This window comes from Symsagittifera roscoffensis, chromosome 9 (genome assembly GCF_963678635.1).
Source record: "Symsagittifera roscoffensis chromosome 9, txSymRosc1.1, whole genome shotgun sequence".
NCBI classification, from domain to species: Eukaryota; Metazoa; Xenacoelomorpha; order Acoela; family Convolutidae; genus Symsagittifera; species Symsagittifera roscoffensis.
In genome coordinates this window covers 53,400,501-53,423,558 of record NC_087070.1, presented here as the reverse complement: position 1 = coordinate 53,423,558, position 23,058 = coordinate 53,400,501, and the positions used below count along the sequence as shown (strand labels likewise).

The following is a 23,058-nucleotide window of genomic DNA, read 5'->3' as shown; positions in this document are numbered from 1 at the left end:
TGCAAAAGAGCATAGATTGGAATTTAGATGCTTGAAATGAATCAGTTACCCATGAAAGAATTTGTTCTTGCCCCGGGAGGTCGGAACGTTAATAAGATAATTAAATAAAAACCTTCGGAGACCTTAGGTTAATTAATCATAGCTTCGTTTGGAGGTCAAATTGGACTTGATATTAGCACAACTTAGTTACAGATACCAATAATGAACTTGGAATTTAGGACTTGTGTCGTCAGAAGAAGAATTCAGTTAAGACATTGCGAAAGGGGTACCGAAGTAAATATCAGAACTTATAGGGACGAGCATAACTCTAACTATGGCTAAAACTCAAAGAGACAAACATAGCAAAAAAAGTTACGGATAGACTACCCTTAGACAGAACAAAGTAAGCTACTAGTTGGAAAACTTGAGTTTTCATTGTAAGCTAGAGAACAATTGCGCTATTAGAGCGGAATGTTGGTTCTCATTGGTAGAGGGAGGACAATTGGTACTGAGCTACATTATAGTTGGTTCTCATTTAGTAAGAGAACAATTACCGGAACGAGAGATTGCGAAGTCAGTAGATATATGGTTCGTTAAATTTCCTATTGATCCGTAGAAACACTGTTAATTTCAGCGGGTCGCTCTGAGTAACTGAGTGGAATTACTGTGTGCAAGTAATTAATTAACATTTTCTAGAGAGAAAGAAAAAAAATAGTTAGGTTGAATTATTTTAAAGTTAAACTGTAATTAGGCAATTGAGCTGATAAATCGCGGACCCATTCCTTTTGATTAGATTATTAGATTTTCTTCTGGCCACTTATTTGGACCCTTCTGTATTTGGACTTACATTATATAAATTTAATTACCATTGGGAATTCTTGCGATCGTATCGAGCAGACGAGACAGCCTTAAAAGCAGTAAAAAAAGGAGCAAGTAACATAATACAGTATAAAATCGTTGCCAATAACTTAACCTTTTCGGGATTGTGGATAGAAGTAAATCTCGAAGCAATCCCCTATATCTACACCGGAACTTGGAAGAAAGCTGAACCTCAAAAAGTCGGGCTACGGGAAGTCAGCCGACGAAAAAAAACAGACGAACGATAGTTCAAAAAAGCACAAAAACAGTGTGAAAAAACAAAACAGGTTCAGGCATTGTATTAACTCTACGCCAGATGCCCCGGATGGTTGATTGAAGTTGAATTCATAATTCAAACGGTAACTAAGACGAAAATACCTGAGCAGCAACCTTTCATGCCAAAAAAAACTCAAAAAAATCTTAACTGATTAAAAAATTACAGGTCTCTTTTCCCCTCAGAACACACACACGCGCACACAAAAACTTTTAAATCCCCAAACGACAAAATAAAAGGCCACTATTTCGATATAAATTAAACCGAAACTTATTAAGCTGACAGGAGAAAAAAATTTTTGTCAAACCGAGTTGATATGCTACAAAAAAAAAAAACAAATTTCGATTCGGTCGAATTGTTAAAATGCTGAAACACTTAAAACAACAACATTGAAAACTGTTTACAGCTTAAAATGGTTCTTAAATGAGGCAACTAAGCCGACAAAACATAAGCAGACACAAAATAGGCCGAAAAAAGATTCTTGTAAGATTTGAACTAAGGACCTTTGCCGTGCCAGGCGTATTCGCTATCTCCAGGCTAAGTGTGCAGAAGACACTGAAAAAATTGATTTCATTATGAAACAAGGTACCACCAGGAGTCCAGATGAGTCCTGTAAACTAAGTTATTTACGGGAAAAAAGTCCAGCTTCCTATTGCAATACACTTGTTTATCGCAAGGGTAAATAAATTTTTGGTGAACGATTAAAGCCACTCTCTGTCTTTCAAATTATCTGTCATAAAAGAACCCCACTTAATTTTTGATTCGAAGCATTAATATTAACTATTGAGCTGTACCATCAAAAAGAGACGATTGTAGATAGCTAGTTTGGATTATCGGTAGCCCATAAGAAAAAATTGCAGCCTCTCGAAGCGCATGAATAAAATAATCGTCCCTGATTCGGACCTTCTTTTCTCACTGTCCTCTCGACCACTTGCTGCTCACAAAGACAGTTCATAGTAGGAACTACTCCTGGAGTTGGTTGACTCCCATTTGTTGAATAATCACGTGTTATTACATTAGAACCCGGTCCTTGCTGTGACTGGTTCCAACTTGATGTCGAAGCACCACGATAAGGTCCCGATGGTGTCCTTGAACCTCTGGAACCCCTCGACATTGCAGATCCTCGGGATCCTCTCCTAGGTATCGAACTGTTTCTAAAACTACTCGTAGATTGACCTCGCGATCTATTTTGATTCGCCGAAGCTCTAACTCGACTTGTAACTGTGCGTCCTTGATTTCTTGAATTAATATTCGAGCCCCGATTGAACGAATTCGAAGTTCTTTCAGATTCACGAGACATATTCGCTGCCGACGACGCAGCTGAAAAATGACTTGATCCAAGCGAACTAATAACATTCCCGGAACGATTGGGGTTCCCAGAATTTGAGGTTTCTCGGAAAAGATTAAGAAGGTCCAAATTACAGCCAGCTAGACATCCTGAATACTCCAGACCAAAATAGGGCGGGACAGAATTCGGTTTGAATCGGAATTCTAACAACTTTGGTAACTCCGAGTCGCTACTAGGAACACTACATCTTAAGCATTTAGTTCGTGAAACTTCAACTGAAGTTGCGAAATTAGGAATGTTTATACTTGCATTACAGCTAGGAAATCCGTCACATACGATTTCCCAGAACGGATTTTGGGAACTATTTTGACTTTCTGGGTGACTTCTTCGTCGATTTTGTTTTAGATACATAACAGATGAACAGCGATTGCACTTCATTACTGCTTCTGATTGTTGACTAACATTACTGCTGCTATTAAAACTACTGCCATCATTGCTACCATGCGTTGACCCAGTTTGAGAATTGATACCAAAATATTTTCGAATAGCATCTTCAAGTTTAATTGCTCCTCGTTCTAGGGCACTAAACGCTGATGTATACTTTGCTATTTGGGTTCTCAAAACCTGTTCTCGAGTTTTTCGACCTTGGCAAATAGCTTCGAAATCAATTTCCATTTCAGCTCTAAGTTCAGGTTTACTCATTCGCTCACCTGTAGACGATCGATTTTAAAAGTAGACCAACTAAACAAACGTTGCTCGTTGAGATCCAAAGGCAAATATTCTAATATCAGACACATGACCAATTATGCTGATTTACTTCTCCATTAAGATTACATTTTGGTAATTGAAAATTTTACTATGGAGTCACCAACTCCAATAATTCGTTTTTCTTTAATTACATCATTCAAAATTGGCTTTTTTAAAACTATTTAATAGCTCCTCCCTTCTGTATCATTCCTTTGTTTTAAATTTCAAAGCCAATTTATAGCACAGGAGGTCTACTACTTGAAATCTATCGCCTAGTGTACCTATAGTTTCGTATCCTTCCACCAGACCGATTCCCAAAGGACAAGGATGGAATTGTCTGTTCACGACTGCCGTGTAATCTCTCGTCTTAATCTTCTCAATATGCTCCGCATGTGTGGCATCTGTGCCTATGCCATGGTTCTCCATCAACGAAATCAAATCAGCTTCTGTCAATGTTCCTTTTCTTCTTCCACCCGCCTTCAATTTTCAAACGCTTAAAACATATTTTACCCTTTCACATTAAATGTTGATTTAGAATGGTGACAGAAAAAGTTCTCAATACGTTCGCCGTTCTCAATAACGTGACAAAGAGGCGGAACGAAGAGAGTGTTTACCCCCCCCCCCCCCCGTCGAAATTATTTAATAAATCCGGTTGCCAAATATGCATTAATTTAATTGGAGCCAATATACATTAGCTCTAATAGCGCTCACCGAAAAAATGAATCTTTCGACGTAAACCATTCATGAGCGATTCGAAACTAAGGCGAGATACGTAAAAATGTGCTATTTTTGTTAACTCTCCAAAAACTAATTTTTTCGCCTAGGGCGTAGAAAGTTAGGCATAAAAGGGTTTTTAGAGCGCTTTGAGAGAGCTCAATTTGGCCGACTTGAAAAAAATTGCTTCCACGAGAAACATCTAGACCAACCGCTGGTCGTATTAAGTACTACACTTTTACCTAGATGCTCTGCGAATCACAGAAACCTCAATTATTACATTAATATCCTTTGAAACTGGAATTATGCAAATTAGGGTGAAAGAAGAAAAGATTCCTGTCAATAAATTAGGTGGCGAGGTACTCCCTCCTACCGCCTCTATAGACGTCGGTACAAATTGTTGCCCGTTTTGATAAGTAGGCAGGTTCTTATTACCCCAATAATGATACGGATAAACTTCCAGGTAGTTTCTTTCGCTGATTGACAACCCGCTCGCGTGGAAACTCTCCTCGGCTATTTTGATTTCAACTTTGCACTCGTGGCCAATCGCGTCGCGAGAAACACAGGCGAGAAAGTGACGAACTATGAATTCGTAAACTTTCGTTTCGTTGCCCGACAAGTTTTGGGCATACTTAGTCGGGTGTATAGGCGGATGAGCGTTGTCAGTTTTCTGTCCATTTCTGGGATTGGGTCCGTTTTGCAGAACTCGTTGAGCAAAACTCCCCCACCGACCATCGCTTGTTTGCATTTCAACCAAAGGCACGAGGTTCAAATTCTTCGGGAAAATATTAGTCTCTGTTCTTGGGTAAGATATAAAACCCGAGGTGTATAACTTTTCCGCAATTGACATAGTTTCCCTGGCGCTGATTCCGAGCCACCTCGAAGCTGCCTTTTCTAGTTCAACTGTATCCAGTGCGACAGGTCTCCATTTCTGTCTTTGTCTGTTCTCGACTTTAGTTACAGTTGCTAAATTTGCCTCTTTACATTCGTCACAGATCACTTCAACAAATATTTCGTCGAATAGTCTGACTCGATTCCAGTTGAAGTCCACGTGGAATTTGGGCGTGCCGTTTTGCCCATCACTTTTATGCGTAACCTATGGCCATGTCTAATTTTATGGGGTTGGGTTCGCGCACTGTTCTAACAAATGAGATGAGAAAATATGTAATAAGTTTAAATTAATTTCGAGAACAATTTCTGACTGTCGTTTTTATGGAAAACAATTAAGCGAATTTGAGCAATCTGGATCAATGGGTGAAAATTTAATTTGAAAATTAAAATCGTAAGTCTAAAATCCTAAGAAAAGAAATCAGAAGTGCAACCACGAAACAGAAAACTTGAGCGTGAACAACTTAAGACATTTTCCTAAAAAAATAATCCGGCCCTATATAAGAGTCTCCAATGCCTTCAGCTCTTAAAAATGAGCCCAGTACGAGAAAAGGCGTCAAAAAGTTTTAATCCGAAATCTGCAAATTAAAAACTAATTTCGAAACTTAAAGTCAGTTAAATTTTTTCACTCTACTTGCATTTTCGTAATTGGCCGTATCAATGAAAAACAAGGATAGCCTGTGACTGTGCAACAGAATAACCCGACCAAATACAACAACAAAAAAATTAAAATTGGTGTCGTTTTTTCTGATTGCTGAGATAAAAGAATCTGAACCAAAAACAAGAGCTTAGGCAATTTCGACAGTCACAGTGAAATAAGCAATTTGGACAACACATTTTTAAAGAAAAACAACAAAAAAATGACTAGAAAAACAAAAATCGAAAAATAAAATTTAAAAAATGCAGACGTTTTTTGAATTTTCGAAATTCTTGATTCCCAAAATGGCGTTAGAAAACTCCAAAAACTTATTTTCCTAGAAAAAACTAAATTAAAGCACACATAAGATATTGTAAACGGCTCAAATTAAGCATAAATTGCTCGACCACTGTAATGGCTCGAAACATGATCAAAAATTTGAAACGGGTTTTTCTCGAAGCTGAGAAATTTACATTTCGTTTCAATTACGACTGAAAGGGCTTTGATATGATATATCACGCGACCCATTCTAATGATTAATTAGGGTACCTGATTTTGCGTGGAAAACAAAAAAAACTAACACACCCGAATACAAAGTTCCTCTGCATTTTCAATAGTCGGAACAAAAAAAACCAAATTTGAGCGTGATCAAAACTAAAGTTTTGTTCTTGAAAATAGTGCACGACCTAAAGGGTCTTCAATTTGTTCATTGATACTTAAAAACAAAAACTCACCTCTATTAACTTGTTATTAAGCGTAATGCTCCAATTGAAGTCGAAATCACTTATGAGTCAGATCAAAGCATCGAGTGCACAACGCATTTATGGGAACAGTGAATAGCAAGCATTTATTACTCTAATGTTAATTTTCAAAACCTGCTGCAAAAATGGAACTCAAGTGGAAAACATGTTCACTTTAAAGCTTCATTAAAGTCCTTCAGAAAATAGATTTAAAAAGATAACAAAAGCTTGAATAAAATTCTCAGCATTGATTGTAGTTTAGCTTATATTATATACCTATGCTTTTACAAAACTTAAATATGCGAATTATCTTGGAAAACAGTGAACTCTTAATAGAACACAAATTTCCAACTGTCGGAAAAAGTCTGACAAAATCAACAATTAAACTCAAGGCAAAAGAAAAATGAGTTTTTTAAACTCGGATATGAAAAATAAATTGAAGCTATGTGAACTTTAAAGTCTTTTTCTCTTTATCAGTTTCGCTATACTAAAATATTATCAGTTTCGCTATACTAAAACATTATTAGTTTTGCTATACTAAAACATTTCGCATTACTAAAACAGGTATCTGGTTTGGCGTGGAAAAACCTAACCTAGGGTTTAGTGTAGTCGGAACAAAAAATCAGAAGTTCAGCTCTGTATCACAGTTACTTCCAGAGGAATAATACACGATGCCAAAAAACTCAAGCAAACATGGATAGCCGGTTGCTTTGCAAGTAGCACATAATCCAACCAAATTGATTTCAGAAAACAAATAAAAAATAGAAAAAGTATCAAAATTAGAAAAAAGTATTTGCAATTTTCGTTGCCTAAATGTACTTTTGATTTTTTCCAGAAAGATCGATTGAATTAGGTGAAAAACAAAAAAGGAGCAGCAGATATGATTAAATATTATCGTTAAAATTCTGGTAAATTTAAAATTGGGTGCCTCTCACCAAGTTCAACTAACAGTGTCTGCAAATCGAAAACATTTAGAACAGTTTTTATCGGCATAGACAATATTTTCGAAATTACTTTTTCGAAGGCTTCAAAAAGATACCACATTTGACCACTTACGTGCTTTCCTTGATTGAGGTAATCAATATTGGCTGGAAAAAACCGACCCGACTCCAAAGTCCGGTTCACTCTTCGAGTGGTCGGAACAAAAACAGCATGTACTTTACCGAGTTAGGTTCGGAAAAAAACTGTTCTTATTGTTCAATTTTAGTTACAGTTTCACTCTATTTAAATCTCGCTCTCTTCAATTAGACATGGCTGCAAACCTGGACTTTCCAGAATGGTTCCTGTACAAATTCGTTTCTTTCTCTCCATCGATCCACCACAAAGCCCAGTGTAGGAAACTGACACGGTCCAAAACTGATTACCTATGAAAACATTCAACGAACTCTATCTGTTGGCTTCACAAATCTTACAAGTCGCAGCTTTAACACCGAGGCGAAGCAGAGCTTCGCAAGACTTTCGATGCATTAATAGAAAAAATGGTATCAAGGAAACCAAAAATAATAATTTCCAAAATCTGATTCAAAATCGTTAGTTTTAAAGTCAAAATTTGCCGTAAAATATTTCATTCTTTTTTTGAAAGCCTGATGCAAATTAATTACCGTCGGATCATTTGCTGAAAAACTCCACTAAATACCACTCTGTGCTACATAAATAAAGTTGGCACTAAGAAAACGAACAAAAACTGAAACCAAAACCACAAACCCGAAAAACAAAACCATGTTTTTTTTCAATGAAAATCTTTAAATAATATGTACGCAACAGGAACAAAGATATTTAGTTGATGACTTAGACGGGCCAGCATCTGCGCGTGTTTCTTAAAAAATTAAATGAAAACAGTTTACGGGAAAAAAGAAAGCCCAGTTCCCGATTATTACAAGACACTTGCTCTCGCAAATGGAAAAAATTTTAATAAAAAGGCTACAATGTATCGCCCAACACAATGAATATCATATATTCATCTGCCAATTTGATAGATTTTCAAAAAAACGTGACCAGAAACTGTTATTGTGTTTTTATAGATTTGCACTGATATGCATTCAAGAATCAAAAATCCAGCAAGAATAACTTAATACCTGATTGCACAACTGCTCATATGATCTCTGAAGTCTGAGAGTTTGGAACCGCGTGAAAGCCGCTCCGATTCTGAGATCCAACTCTCGGCGACATTCAACTGCTTCCGAGAGACGTTCGTCCGGGGCCACCAGATTATTGACTGCACGATGAATTGCAGCCGGCGTCATTTCCGAGAACCTAGCCCGCTTGACAGGGATGCTAGACTTTATGTTGCGACAAACTTGCAACACTTCGAAGCCGATGTTTTCACCTTCTCTATCACAATCTGTCCATAAAACCAACAATGTTGCATTTCTCACCAAGTTTTCAAGATTTCGCTGCACGTTTTTCATGTTGTCTGGAACAAACCGATCCACTGGGGCCTAAAAATCAACAATCATCCACTTGCGTTTTAATTCAAATTAATTTATTTTCTCCACGGTCTTAAACTCTTCTTGTAAAACTCAATTTTTACTACGTTACTTTCAATAGTAAAGCCACAAGTTTCAAAATTGATTCCTATCATTTCTTTACAAAATAGCCGCTACATTGAGTTTAGCAGCTTCATAATCCACAACTGTTACTTATATAGCACCCATACTTAGTGGGATAGACAATAATCGACGCCCGATTGACAATGGGGACTGCCACTCTTCAGATGCTTTTTGATCGCTTACGAGAACTGATTTTAAGAGTAGTATAAATGAAGACAAAGGGATCCAGAATTTTCAGAGAGGGGCTTCAAATGTTTTCATTTTTTTAATGTGCTTAAAATTCCTTTTTTGAGCAATTTTTCTGAGGTAGGAGTTGAAGAGGATCTCCTCTTAGTTCAAAGCAAACACTTTCAGGGCTGTGGGCAGTAAGAGGCTATATTTTTCATTCCCCCCATCAGGAATAATATTGAACAAATAATTAGAAATTATGCTATTAACGTCAAAAAATGTCATCACCATCCTCACTTGAAAGATTAAGATGACTTTTTTGGAAAGTACCTGAAATAGATCAGCCGGTCGACAGTTCTTCCACTGCTTATGCTGCTGCTGTGAAAACTCCACCGACAACAAATGTCCCGATACACTCGTGAACACCATTTGAACACTTGATGTCCTCCCATTTTGTTCAGACCTGGAGCCAATGCAAAATCATTGAGAACATTATCATCATCCAGTTTTGTTGAGCCATTCTTTTTGAAACCGTTACGCTACATAGTTAATTTTTCACATTTAATAGGCACATAGCCATATTTGAAATAATTTTCTAAAAACTTATTTTTGGGTGAGGGGGATCATGAAAATGAAAAAAATGAAAATGAAAAAAAAAAAAAATCAACATAATTTTGAGAAAAATCGAAATATACAGAAACTACTGTTCTTTTATAAAGAAATCAAGAAATAATTCAAAGTCAGGAAATTTGATGCTCCGGATATTAGCACGTCAACAATTTCAAATTTTTTTTTGAAAAACCTAAGTTGAAATCTTGCAAAACTATATACAACGATTTCCCTTCAAAAAACAGTTAAAAATATAATGTATGTAAGACCTGTATCAACAAGACTGCTCGTATCAGGGCGAGACCCTTAATGTTCCAATTCCATTTTAAGTTCTATGGAGCAAAGAATAACACGAAAAAAAAATAAGTTAAAAATTTAAAATGAAATTAAAATTAGAACACGAGATTTTTTTTGAAAACCATCCCCCTATTTGGAACGATTTCTAAGACGGATTAAATCTCCGCTTATGCGTTACTAGAGCGAAATAAATCGTGCGTTAATTGTCCCAAATTGGCCAAAATGGCAATCTTTAAACCCCCATAAATTTACGAAAAATGATCACAGGGGAAGTATCTTTTCAAATTTGAGCTCAGGAGCTCTGAAGAAAAAACCCACACCGAGCACAAATATTCCGTTACTTTCGTTACGAAAGTCGGAACAATAATGAGGTGACAGTATTCATATCGGGTTTTTGCGGCTATACACCCACCCCCTAATTGGATATAAGTGGCAATTCAAATTTTGAGATGAAATTGAAAGCGCCAAAGCTAAAAACAAACAATCATTTAAACACCACTCGCAAGCAATTAGCAGCTGCTCGATTAGGAAATCTAGTGATAAATTTGCAATATACTTTTGTTTCCTAATCGAGCAGCTGCTAATTGCACGCGAGTGGTATTCAATTGTTTGTTTCATTCGCTTTCGCGCCTTCAATTTCAACTCAAAACTTGAATTGCCAAATTTATCAATTTAGGGGGGTGTAACCGAAAAGACCACTCATATCAGTAGCTGCAGTTGCATCAAACAGCAGCAGGATTGTCACCTCTAACAACTGACTTGGCTGTAAAATGTAAAAACAGTTGTTATTGATTACAAAACAGCTACGGCCGGTGTTATCATAAAGATGTAAAACAGCGTTTCTTAAATTAGACTCAGATGTTCATTCGATACATATGCAATGAGCCATTGAAAAAAAAACAAAGAGTAGCTTAGAGACAATTTTTTCTATTTCAATCAAAAATCAGTCATTTTGTGGTGGTTTGTTAGACCTTTTAAAAGTCACTGAAAACAGCTGAAAGAGTAATGCAGTGTTTTTACTTAAGACATCAGTTTGAAAAAAAAATAACAAAAAGGCAAATTTCTATTAAAAAAAATAGTTTAAAAAAATTACTTGAACATATAACTTGAAAAAAGGTAAAAAAAATAGCAACAAAAATTTTTTGGTTTTATAGAGAAAAGTTCATAAACAGCTCTAAAAAGAATTGAAAATCAATTACCGAGCGTCAACAAATTTTGGGTTGAAACCTATTTCAGCCGAAAACAAAACTGTTGTCAAAAAAAACTTCATGAAGTTTTTAAAATGTTTACGACCCATCCAACCTGGAACACATAATCGCATGCGAATATATTTGCACTCGAACTTATGCAATGAAGGTTGACTAAGCCGATAAAACATAAACTGAAACTAGGGGGCCCAGCTGAAAGCTGGAAAGACCTGTTTGATTATTTTAATATTGATTATTTTAAAATTGTTTTAAAATTTTAGGTTTCTCAAGTCGATAGCGCCCTTCCTACGCAAAAAAAGTGAAAGAGAAGCTTATGCATTCATTGGTAACGCTTTGGTAAAAAGTTTTCATAAGGGAACTTTTCAAGTCCATAGGTGTTTCCCTAGACAATAGGGGCCCAGCTGGAAGCTGGAGAGACCTGTTTGGTTATTTCAGAAAAAACGTTATACAAATTTTTGATGAAAACGTAAGCATAGCGGATTCCATTGTCTAAAAAATACACACAATAAGTATATTGAACCTTTGTTCCAATGCCAAAAAACTTTTAAAAAAACTTTTCCTAAGTGTACAGCTCTTCCCCGAGACAAATTAAGGACCAGCCGCTTGGGCAGGGGAGTTTCCTACAACCTGGTCTATCGATTAAACCCTTAATCCCAAATCTGGATGGGTAGTTTTTGAGGAAATCGATAATTTCCGAAAAAATAGGCAAAAAAATCAAAAAAGTGACTTTTCCTAAGTCTATAGCTCTTCCCCTAAGCAAATTAGGGACCAGCCGCTTGTGCATGGGAGTTTCCTACAACCTGGTCTATCGATTAAACCCTTAATCCCAAATCTGGACGGGTAGTTTTTTTTTGAGGAAATCGAAAATTTCCGAAAAAATGGGCAAAAACTGAAAAAAGTACCGAGTTGTGAAGCTTTTCTAAGACCGTAGGGGGTGGGGTAGGGTAAAAATTGCCCTAAATTTCATGCAGGCAGGTAGGTGAAACGCTACTGAATCCCTTGGTACCACTTTTATGAGAATCTGCCGAGTAATTTTTTGGGAAAGCGAATTTTTCGAAAAAGCGTCTCAAAAAAAAAAAAAAAAAAAAAAAAACCAGATCTCATCTGGAAAAAAAAAACGTTTTCATAATACCTGTTTAATAAATCAAACAGGAACTGTTTAAACATTTTAAAAAAGAAATGAAAAAACCCAAAATCAGACTTGGTAAATTTACAAATTACTGAACTTTCAATAGTAATAAAAATAATTGTTTAAATTGAAACAAAACAAATGCTCTAAGAAATAAGCCAAAAAGCCCCTATCAGATTTAAACAATGGCGTTTCAAAAAAAAAAACGGAAAAGAACCGCTAGAAACTAGGGCGAAAACCACAATTCCGAAAAAATAGATGAATTTTTACACAAAATATTTTTAACCTCAAACGGCTTTACCTAATTACTACTTAAATTACAGTACTTTTATTTGAATTTTCAAGAAATTGAGCATGTCAAAAGATGAAGGAGTCCAGGAGATGAAATGAGTCCTGTGAACAAAGTTAATTATTACGGGGAAAAAGTCTAATAGCCGATTGCAATACCCTTGCTTCTCGCAAGGGTAATCAGACCACCACAACCTATACAAATAATTAGCAAATTTCAGCAAAAAGAAATTATCATTAAAATGTTATCCTTAAATTAGTTTTAAAAAAATGTTACTTAGAGGAATAAGTTACTTGAGAATAAGTATAACTCATTTCTCAAACATCATTTATTGTAACAGATTGTCGCGTTGATCGTCTCCAAACACGAGCATAAATTACTGTTGTCAGAAACTTTTGGTCTGCAAGTATCATCTTTCATCGACTTTTTTGAACTAGCTATTTCAAACAACTCAATTTTTTCAAAACATTTGTTCGGGAAAGACACATCAACACAGAGGCGAAGCGCAGCTTTGCAACACTTACGATACAATTAAAGCATTGCACTACAATATGTTCAAAAGAAAAAAAAAGTCAATTTGTTTGAAAAATTAAGCTGAAAAAACACTTGAAAAAAGTCGAAAAAATATATATACAAAAAGGCCATAACTTTGTCTTGGATGAGGTTCAAAAATATCCTTAGCAAGCATTACACAGAGGCAAAGCTTCACTTCGCAAATACTAGCGAGAACACAACAAAAAGCAGCTCTATAAAGTGCAATAAAAAAAAGTAGAAATAAGCCTCGAATTAGTATACGACTCGGATTCGAACTGCAACCTACTACGACCAAGAGATAACAACTCACGCACTAACCACACATACACGAACGCTTAACAAATCACAAACACTAGCCACAAAACAGCAAAAAAAAACAGATGCTATGAAATTTCTACTGCTACAGATCGTGATTTTAGCAGAAGTGCCACCAAAGAAGTTAACACTTTTAATGAACACTTTTGAGAGTTAGGTTAGAAAAAAAAGACGGTTTGTACTAATACACTACGCTGATGGATACTGTAAAAATTAAGACTGAGCGGCTAAAAAAACTTGGGTCGACCCTCGTTAAGCCGAAAATGTTACTGTAATCAAAATTTTAACGAACTCTTGAAATAGGCAAAAGCATTCAAAAAAATTCCCCGTGAAACTGCGCAACATAAGTTGACTTAGCCGATATAACATAAGCCCAACCCGTTTAACCAAAAAAAAATCAACATTTGGTGGATTTACAAACTAAAGAACAATTTTCAATTATAGCAAAAACTGTTTGAATTAAAAATTAAAAAAAATAAACGTATGCTTTGGAAAAGAACTGGTAAACCAGCCGCCAAAAATTACGACGAAAACTTGAAGCACGAAAAAATCTACATTTTATTTTTATAAAAATATACTTGAAGAAATTGATTACTACCACTCAAATGAACCAAGTAGTATCATTTGAATTTTGAAGAATTTTAGTATCTCTTGAGCAGCAGCAAAAACTGAGCAGAACATTTTGTAAGAAAAGTTGTTTGCACAAAAAGTCAAGCTCTCGACTAGAATTTAAGCCTACAAAAAAAACATCAAGTTCGATTTTTTGTCTTCAATTATGATACTTCACCAACGGACCATTCGAGTTCTTAGAAAAATATCTTCTGGGGAAACATGTTTGCACAGACCTACCTGAAATTATCATAGTGGAATTGGTAAACTCTGTTGTAGGTGCTCGCACCCGCATTGTTAGAAGCAGATCCGTTGCTCAGAATTGATGAGATAGTCTTAGCTGCGTCATTTTTCTCAGCTACATTCAAGATTATAGACATCACACTAAATAGCACGAAGACAGTTCATTTAGGTGGCCCATGTATACCAATCTTGTCATAAACAATTCTAACATTATTCATAGTCGGGAATAATCAAGTTTCTTGTCATGCTCATTGTCTGAAAAATTTTAAAGAAACTTGATCTTTTTTTTGCAATTTTTTAATTTTTTTAAAAATACCAATCACATATTGAGCAAAAGGACAACGACCGTCTCTTCACTAATTCGAAAAAAACTTCACGGGTGAATTCAAGGGCAGTAGAACGATATTATCGTAGAAAATTGCAAGAAATGGGCGTGGCACAATTTGAAGTGCCACCACTTAAACAGAAAAAAAAGCTTCAAGAAATGACTACACTGATCGCACTTGCAGTCACGAAATTGGTAGGAAAGACATAAACACTTAAGAAAACGGAGCGCAATCGGACTGAAATTCAAAAAAAACCATACTGAAAAGGTGCCAAGGACACATGGACAAAATACAATCAATTATTGCAATTGTGCCAAAATAAGTCAACCATTCCAGTTATTCTAAATTAAATCATACATAACTTTAACTTTTGCTAATTTTAAACAAAAATTGCAGCTTTAAATTTTAAAGCCAAAGACGGGTTTTTTTTTTTGTATTGCATTCCAGTACTTTTGTAATGCAACGTTAAAAACTTAGCAAACAGATAGTTAAAAAAACTGGCAAGCGTGTCTTCAAGGATCAATAGGCTCGCAACAAGTTGGTTCTTGTTCTTATCAAGCTATTCAAGTGTTTATAAGCAAGCTATTCAAGCTAGGAAACTTTGCAATTATGAAGTTATTTCAAGAAGCGATTCAATCCGCAAAAATTGAAAGTTTTTCTTAATAAGCTAATCAAGCGATGAAAATTTGAAAAAATTTCAATTTTTTTTATACCGAAACGTTTTTTCCAGGAAGTTTAAGTTTTCGTACGCAAGCTATTCAAGCAACGAACATTTAAAAGTTATTTCATGAAGGGAATGAGATGGCGAAAAACTGAAGCTTTTCTGTTGAAGCCATTCAAGCGATTGACTTGAAATATTTCAAGTTGTTGGTTGTTACACCGAATCGTTTTATGAAATTTTTCTGAGTGAGCTAATTGAGCGAAGAATATGGGAATTTGTCTAATTGGTTTCTTAGACCGAATAGTTGCGCGAAAACTTGAAGACTTCCTATGCAAGCTACTCAAGTGATGAAATTTTGAATTATTTCAATTTATTTCATTGAGCCAATTGTTTTGCAAAAAAAAAAAAATTTCCACTGCAAGCTATTCAATCAATGAATTTTTTGAAATGTTTGAAGTTGTTTCATAGAGGGAATCAGTTCACAAAAAACTGTTTTTCTTCGACAAGATTATCACGCTACCAAAAGTTTGAATTAACTCAAGTTGTTTCATGAAGCGAATCGGTTCACGAAAAAATAAAGTTTTTTTTATGGCAAGACATCCAAGCTATAAAATATCTCAAGCTATTTGATACAACGACTCGGTTTCGAACAAGTTTAAAGTTTCCTAAACAGAAAACTCAAGTTTAAAGTTTCCTTGCTTAGGAACCTAGTCGAAATCTAGTCGTTGTATAAAATAGCTTGAAATATTTTATAGCTTGAATGTCTTGCCTACGAAAAACTTAAATTTTAAACAAGTTCAAATAGTTCAAGTAATTTTGAAGATCGAATTGAATCGCGAAAATTTTAAGCTTTCCTAAGCCAGCTATGAAACTAGAATGAATCAGTTCATAAAAAAAATAAGAAATTTTTCCTGTGCAAGCTAATCAAGCTAACAAAACTTTGGACTAGTTCAAGTTGATTCATGAAGCGAATCATCACGAAAAAAATTTTTCATAAGCAAGATACTCCAGCGAGGTGACTTAAAAATATTCATTCCGACTGCCTTTAAGGTTTATGGAGCAGTAATAACATAAACAACATAAAAAAATGAAACAAAATAAAATTAAAACTTTTTTTAATTAAATTTGATTTGTTTTCTTTGAAAACCATCCCCCCACACGCCATATAAAGTACAAAACAATAGATTTCGCTCCTTCTAACAAATCAATTATGGCAAAATAAGCTTCTTTCAGCCAATTAGGAACGATTTCTAAGACGGATTAAATCTCCCCTTACACGTTAATAGCGTGAATTATATCGCGCGTTAATTATCCCAAAATGGCAATCTTTAAACCCCCATAACTTTACGAAAAATGATTACTGGTGAAATATATTTTCAAGTTTAAGCGCAGGATAACACTACCTTTTGAATGATTTTTAAAAAATTCCGTCAAAAATGGCTAGTTAAAAAGTCGAAAATTGTCGGAAGAAAAAAAAACCATCCCGAGCAAATATTCCGTTACTTTCGTATAGAAAGTCGGAACAAATTTAATTTTATTCCCGCGATCTTAGGAAAGCATTTGACACCATGGATTATAATATCGAGTTTAAAAAATTATTGTGTAATATATCGTAAGATATTAGTGTGCTTCTATAGAAAGCCAAAATTGGAGAGAAAGCAAAAACTGGAAATACGAATGTGTGCTCAAATTGGTGCCACAGCGCTCAATACATGGAAAACTGTTATTGTTCCGACTTTCGATACGAAAGTAACAAAAAATTTGTGCTCGGGTGTGTTTTTTTCTTCAGACAAATTTCGACTTTTTAACTCACCATTTTTGACGGAATTTTTAAAATATCATTCAAAAGGTATTGTTGTCCTGAGCTTAAATTTGAAAAAAATTTCACCTGTGACTATTTTTTGTAAAATTATGGGGGTTTAAAGGTTGACATTTTGGCCAATTTGGGACAATTAAAGAGCGATATATTCCGCGCTATTAACGCGTAAGCGGAGATTTAATCCGTCTTAAAATTGTTCCAAATTAGTTGAAGGAAGCTTATTTGCCATAATTGATTTGTTACTAGGAGCAAAATGTGTCACTTTGTACTTTAATTGGCATGTTTTTTGTTTCATTTTAATTACTTTTTTTATACATTTATTTTTTTCATGTTATTTTTTCTTCATAGACCTTAAAAGGCAGTCGGAACATTCAGGTCTTCGCCCTGATACGAGCAGTCTTGTTCCTAATTTACATTTATGATATGTCAATAGCCTGTTAAGATGTAAGAACGCTTCCATTCACTGATGATAGTAATAGTAGCGCATTAAGACGTACTGTAACAAATATAAAAGCAGATTCGGCTTTCAAAAAATGGCTGAATGCAAATAACTTGTGATAAACCTTGCCAAGTGTACAAATAATTCACATTGAAATGGAAAACTACCCCTAAAATTCACATGTGCTTCACAATTATAGTTGCTGAAGTTAAACTTCACTAAAACGAAGTCTAATTTTCATCAGAAAAATCAACTACTTCCGTGAAAGACGTGAAGCTTCGGATGACATTTTCATAGTTCGAGCAAAAAATCAAGCGTTCGCGTAACATATCATCAAACAGCTTAAGTTTGTACTCAGATCAACTTAAAAATTACATTCGTTCGCAGGCCTATCTAAGTGAGATTTAATTTTTGAAAACTCAGTTCGTTACTAGAAGAGCTCCTCAAAATTTATTGAAAATCACAACCTTTGTACTACTGTGAAAAATGTATCCATACGCTGCAGAGCTATCAAGCTCTTCAATAACCTGAGTCCAAATATTTTAGTACCTTGTAACCTTTAATAAATAACAGAAAACGTTACTTTCCAATTTATGTGAAATTTTTCGGATCATAATTTTCTTAATCATAATGAACTAATTAATTTCATTTACTCCAAATTATTCATAGCCTAAAGGTGACACACTACACTCCGATCCCTGGAGCATGGGTTAGATTCTCGGTTAAGGGGTACGTAAGGGGCGATGGAAAAAGAGGTGGTTACATGGGGGAAATTTTGAAAACATTTTAAATAGTGATCTCGGTATGAACAATTTCTATTTTATTTGATTTCATAAAGGCATGTGGGTTAGCTGAAACAAGCGTCAATATCGGCCCGACACGTGGGGTTCGATTTCCGTAGAGATAAGTTTTTTGCTCTTTAGCAGAGCCAAAACACACTAACATTTTACATTTTTGTGATTGTTTAAAACCATACCTCATTTAAAGCTTCTTAAAAAATTTCAAGGGTAGACTTAGAGCAGATCAGCTTTTCTCATTATCTACTCTTTCCAGGGATTTCATGCTTTCAGTAATTTGTAATTTATTCTTGTTTCTCGAAGTTGATTGATTTTCCATGCCTTTCGTTATGATATAATTTATCTTCTGTCGAGCAGATTATTGCGTTAAGTCAATTTAAACGATTTTTTAGCTTGGAAAATTATGAAAATTTTTGCGCCCTTCAGTTCTTGATAAAGTTGTAATATGCGATTTCGGTTTCAAACTTCATTGCCTGAAAAAGGTGTGCCATTTAAGTTTCTGTTGGTTACTTGTACAAGCAAACGTTTCTGTGATACTGGGAGTACACATTTTAGCAAGTTTTCTCTCAATATCATATATGCGTATTAACACGTACTAAAGTACAATAACGGATATTAATACAGGACATTGTGAGTGTTCGCGATTTTTTTTTTCATCAAATTTATGCAGGTTAAAATTAGACGATAATCATATCGATTTGTGATTTACATCGCTTGAATTTTCAATGTGATTTCGCAATATGATACAATTTGTTCGGTCGATATAGAAAAGTTTGAAAAATTTAAACTGCATTGAGGAAATCACATGAAGACACGTTTCTACTATCTTTTTCCGTAGTTACCTTTCCTAGCGTATACAAATAGCACTTTGAGTTCTGTTTGAAAAGTTTGGCTCTGCTGTCTAAGTTTTCCGAAAATAAAAAGAGTTATTGGTTTTTCATTTTCTGTATAAAATTGTTGCTTCTGTTGTGCTTTGTTTTGCGGCGTTTTTGTATAATTTTGTATCTTTTAAACTATCAAACAATTTTTAATAAATATTCGAAAATTATAATTTGAAACTAATTCGTTACATTTAATGTTAAAATTCAAGCCTTTTTTTCCTATTTTTTCCTTTTAGAGGATTTTTATACTTAAATTTTCCAACAATTCTTTCTCTTAAATCATTCTCCAAGTGTTCTCAATTATCATTTAAGCTTTCCTCTTAGTTTTTGCTGTTTTTCTTCTTTGAGATCGAATCAACGCATTCCAGGTGAAATTGTATGATGATGCAAACTCAGGCTGATGCAAATACACGATGCAAACACAGGTGTTCAACTACGAAATTACATTTTGCTTAAAATTTGAACTATTTCAAGTTTTCTTCCAAAGTTTTTATTCCAATTTCTGTTCTGAAAATATCACTGTTCGATCGCTTGCAATTTTTATCAAATGTTTTGTCAAGATGGCATGTTGTCATTGAAAATCTAAGAAATGATTCTGCAAACACAGGTGTTCAAATACAAAATTGCATTTTGATTAAAATTTGAATTATTTCAAGTTTTCTACCAAATGTTTTATTCCAATTTCTGTTCTGAAACTATCACTGTTCGATCGCATGCAATTTTTATCAAATCTTTTGTCAAAATGGCATGTTGTCAAAAAATCTAAGAAATTATTGTGCAAACAGGTGTTCAAATACGAAATTGCATTTTGTTTAAAATTTGAACTATTTCAAGTTTTCCTCCAAATTTTTTAATCCAATTTCTGTTCTGAAACTATCACTGTTCGATCGCATGTAATTTTTCTCAAATCTTTTGTCAAGATGGCATGTTGTCATTAAAAATCTCACAAATGATTGTGCAAACACGGGTGTTGAACTACGAAATTGCATCTTGATTAAAATTTGAATTATTTCAAGTTTTCTTCCAAATTTTTCATTGCAATTTCTAATCTGAAACTATCACTGTTCGATCGCATGTAATTTTTCTCAAATCTTTTGTCAAGATGGCATGTTGTCATTTAAAATCTCAGAAATGATTGTGCAAACACAGGTGTTCAAATACGAAATTGCATTTTGTTGAAACTTGAACTATATCAAGTTTTCCTCCAAATTTTTTTAATTCAATTTCTGTTCTGAAACTATCACTATTCGATGGCATGCAATTTTTATCAAATCTTTTGTCAATATAGCGCATTGTCATTAAAAAACTAAGAAATGATTGTGCAAACAGGTGTTCAACTACGAAATTGCATTTTGATTAAAATTTTAACTATTGCAAGTTTTCCTCCAAATTTTTTTATTCCAATTTCTGTTTGAAACTATCACTCTTCGATCGCATGCAATTTTTATCAAATCTTTTGTCAAGATGGCATGTACAAATCTCAGAAATCATTGTTACGTTTATAAAATAACCGAGCCAAACATGAAAGCTTTTGAAAAGACCAATTATCTGCTAAGTATCAATTAAAGCCTATTAAAGGCCTGGTTCTATTAAATATTGTCTCAAGAGTCATTGCAAAAATGAACAAATGAAAATTAGTCGTTGTTTTTTCAACTGCAGATCTCTTTTGCAGTGGCTGCAAAAAACATTCTGTTCATTGTTTATGAAACAACGAGATCCGGAGCAATTTAGGGGGAGCTCTCAGCCTCTCTCAGAAACTGAAAACGTTCATCAGCCAAAGGCCCTCCCTCCCTTTGTTAATATTACAGTTTGGTATCATCCATTTTTGGCAGACCGATTTAAATTCACTGAAGACGCCATTAAGCTTTGAAAACACCAGGAACGATATGATAACTAGTTGATTATATATATATAGAAAACACGCAAAATCGCGACTTGAATCTAAATCTTTTTATGGCGCCCCGCAACCAGATAGGACTCCACGATTTAAAAAAAACATAAAACAGCCATAATTTGAAGAGACTGTAAATAATAGAGCCGAAGAAGACTCTACCACGAAGAAACTAAACGTAAGTGACACTTTTCTGCTTCGCTGCTGTCGCAAACATTCCCCGAAGAAGGCATTAATAGGCAAGATATCAAATATCGAACTACAAGCTATAGCGAAGCTTTTAAATTATATTGGACACAGGCGAAACATATGTAATGTTCGAAAAGAAACATGAGAGTGTTTGAAAACAGTAATAAACGCTGCCAATAAAAAATTGAAAGCAATCACTACCTATTTCAAAATCAGATAAAACCTTACACAGTTAAAGGTTTTAAACGCTTTTAAAAATTATAAATGTAAGAATCAAATTTCGATTCGCTCAAAACGTTAAATTACTAAAAACAACTACAAAGATAATTGTCTACAGCAAAAATAAACGATTCTTAGATGAGGCAACTGAGCCGACAAAACAGAAGAAGAAAAATATTAGTCAGACAATTTTATTTGAAACAGGAAATTTCGGTTTAAAAAAAACACGTCCCGGTCAGATTCGAACCGTGGAGCTTTGCCGTCCCAGACGTAATCGCGACTTCCAGGCTAAGTGCGTAGGAGACACTAAGAAACTGGAATTCATTATGAACCAAAGTACCAACAGGAGTCCAGATGAGTGAATGGGAAAAAAGTCTAGTACTGACGGGAAAAGTCTAGTACCCGATTGCATACACTTGCTTATCGCAAGGGTAACAAGATATTGAATAGCAGAAAGAAGTCTTTTTTCCCAAAAAAGTAGGCTCAAAAATTAACCTGAATAAAGTCTAAAACACCGACCGAGCAGCAACTTAGGCAAAAAAAACTTGGGTCGACGCTCGATTAGCCGAAAATGAAACGGTAGACAAAAAAAATCCAGCCATAATTTTTTTAAATTTTCACGAACCATTCCTCCTGAAACAGGCAAAAGCATTGAAAACAAATCACCATTGAAACTGCGCAACATAATTTGACTAGCAATACAATTAAAACATTGTATTAGACAGAAAGGAAGCCGAGCTTCTCACCACTTGCGATACAAAATTGAATGACTAAAACCCAACGAAAAAAAAAATAATTGAAAAAAAAAGAAAAACTGCAACAAAAGCCCAAAAGATCCAAACATAATATATCTACCATTGAAAACTATATAAAGAGCTTTCGGATCGATAGAAAGAAGCCGAATATTCAAAAAAGGTCCTTTTAGAGGAATTAAGGTGACAAAAAGAATCTAAATTGGCCGAAAATCTACAGTTTGCAAAAAAATCAATTCTCGACTTGAATCGAACTTCCGGGCTTTGTGGTTTCAAGCATGGGAGTTACAGCAGCTTGGAAAAAAGCTCAACCTTAAAAAAATCCGGTCTAACGGAACTAAGCCGACAAAAAAAGAGAAGCACGATAGTCACAAAAAACAGGTCCCGGCTGGCTTTGACCTACAAAGCTTTGCCTTCTCAAGCAGTTGTGTTACCTCTATGCCAAATGCGCCAGATGGTTGACTGGATTTAATTTCAAAAAAATCAAGCGGTAACAAATCCGATAATACCTGAGCACAAACCCTCGAGGTGAAAAAAATTCAAACTAATAAAAAAAGTCCCCTTTCACCTCAGGATACAAGCACGCACGCAAAAATTATTTTCGGTCCTCAAAAGCTGCAAAAAGAGGGCAAAAACAGATTTTAAACACAGAGACGAAGCGGGGCTTCGGACCACTTGCGATATAACACAATTACAAAAAAAGCATGTCGAAAAAAAAACATCTTGAAAAAAACTAGGTGATCCAAAATTTTCGTATGTCTCGATGAAGGACACGTTGGGATCAGCTTAAGCTGAATACTTTGATATTTTTGAATTTTTTACACTGACGCCGGACAAAATGCGTAATAACAAAAATTCACATTTGCCCAAAACCTTAGTTGTTTCTCTAGTAAAATTTACCAAAGCGACTTGAAAAAATAAAAAAAAAAGGAACTCTACGCAAATATGTCAGGCAGGAAATTTGAAATTCAAACTAGCAACTGAACATAGCTTACGAATTTGAAAAAAG

The 23,058-nt window shown here is 34.8% G+C and overlaps 1 protein-coding gene across 1 annotated transcript; it reads right to left on the bottom strand.

Annotated features, from left to right (window-relative positions):
* Nucleotides 1–1,904: 1,904 nt before the first annotated feature.
* LOC134854502 (DNA topoisomerase 3-like) lies at nucleotides 1,905–14,326 on the bottom strand. Its single transcript, XM_063870780.1, has 7 exons — nucleotides 14,073–14,326; nucleotides 9,173–9,305; nucleotides 8,201–8,563; nucleotides 7,388–7,489; nucleotides 4,205–4,956; nucleotides 3,428–3,600; nucleotides 1,905–3,109 (listed from the first exon to the last, which is right to left on the bottom strand). Exons 1-7 carry the CDS (start codon nucleotides 14,210–14,212, stop codon nucleotides 1,932–1,934), a joined length of 2,841 nt encoding a protein of 946 aa, XP_063726850.1. The 5' UTR covers nucleotides 14,213–14,326; the 3' UTR covers nucleotides 1,905–1,931.
* Nucleotides 14,327–23,058: the final 8,732 nt, after the last annotated feature.

Excerpts from the sequence above, each read along its gene's own strand:
- LOC134854502 (XM_063870780.1), bottom strand. The coding sequence starts at position 14,212 with ATGTCTATAATCTTGAATGTAGCTGAGAAAAATGACGCAGCTAAGACT. Across the intron at positions 9,306-14,072 it reads TTCCACTATGATAATTTCAG|GTCTGAACAAAATGGGAGGA; the intron begins GTAGGTCTGTGC and ends CATTGGCTCCAG. Across the intron at positions 8,564-9,172 it reads GACCGGCTGATCTATTTCAG|GCCCCAGTGGATCGGTTTGT; the intron begins GTACTTTCCAAA and ends GTTGATTTTTAG.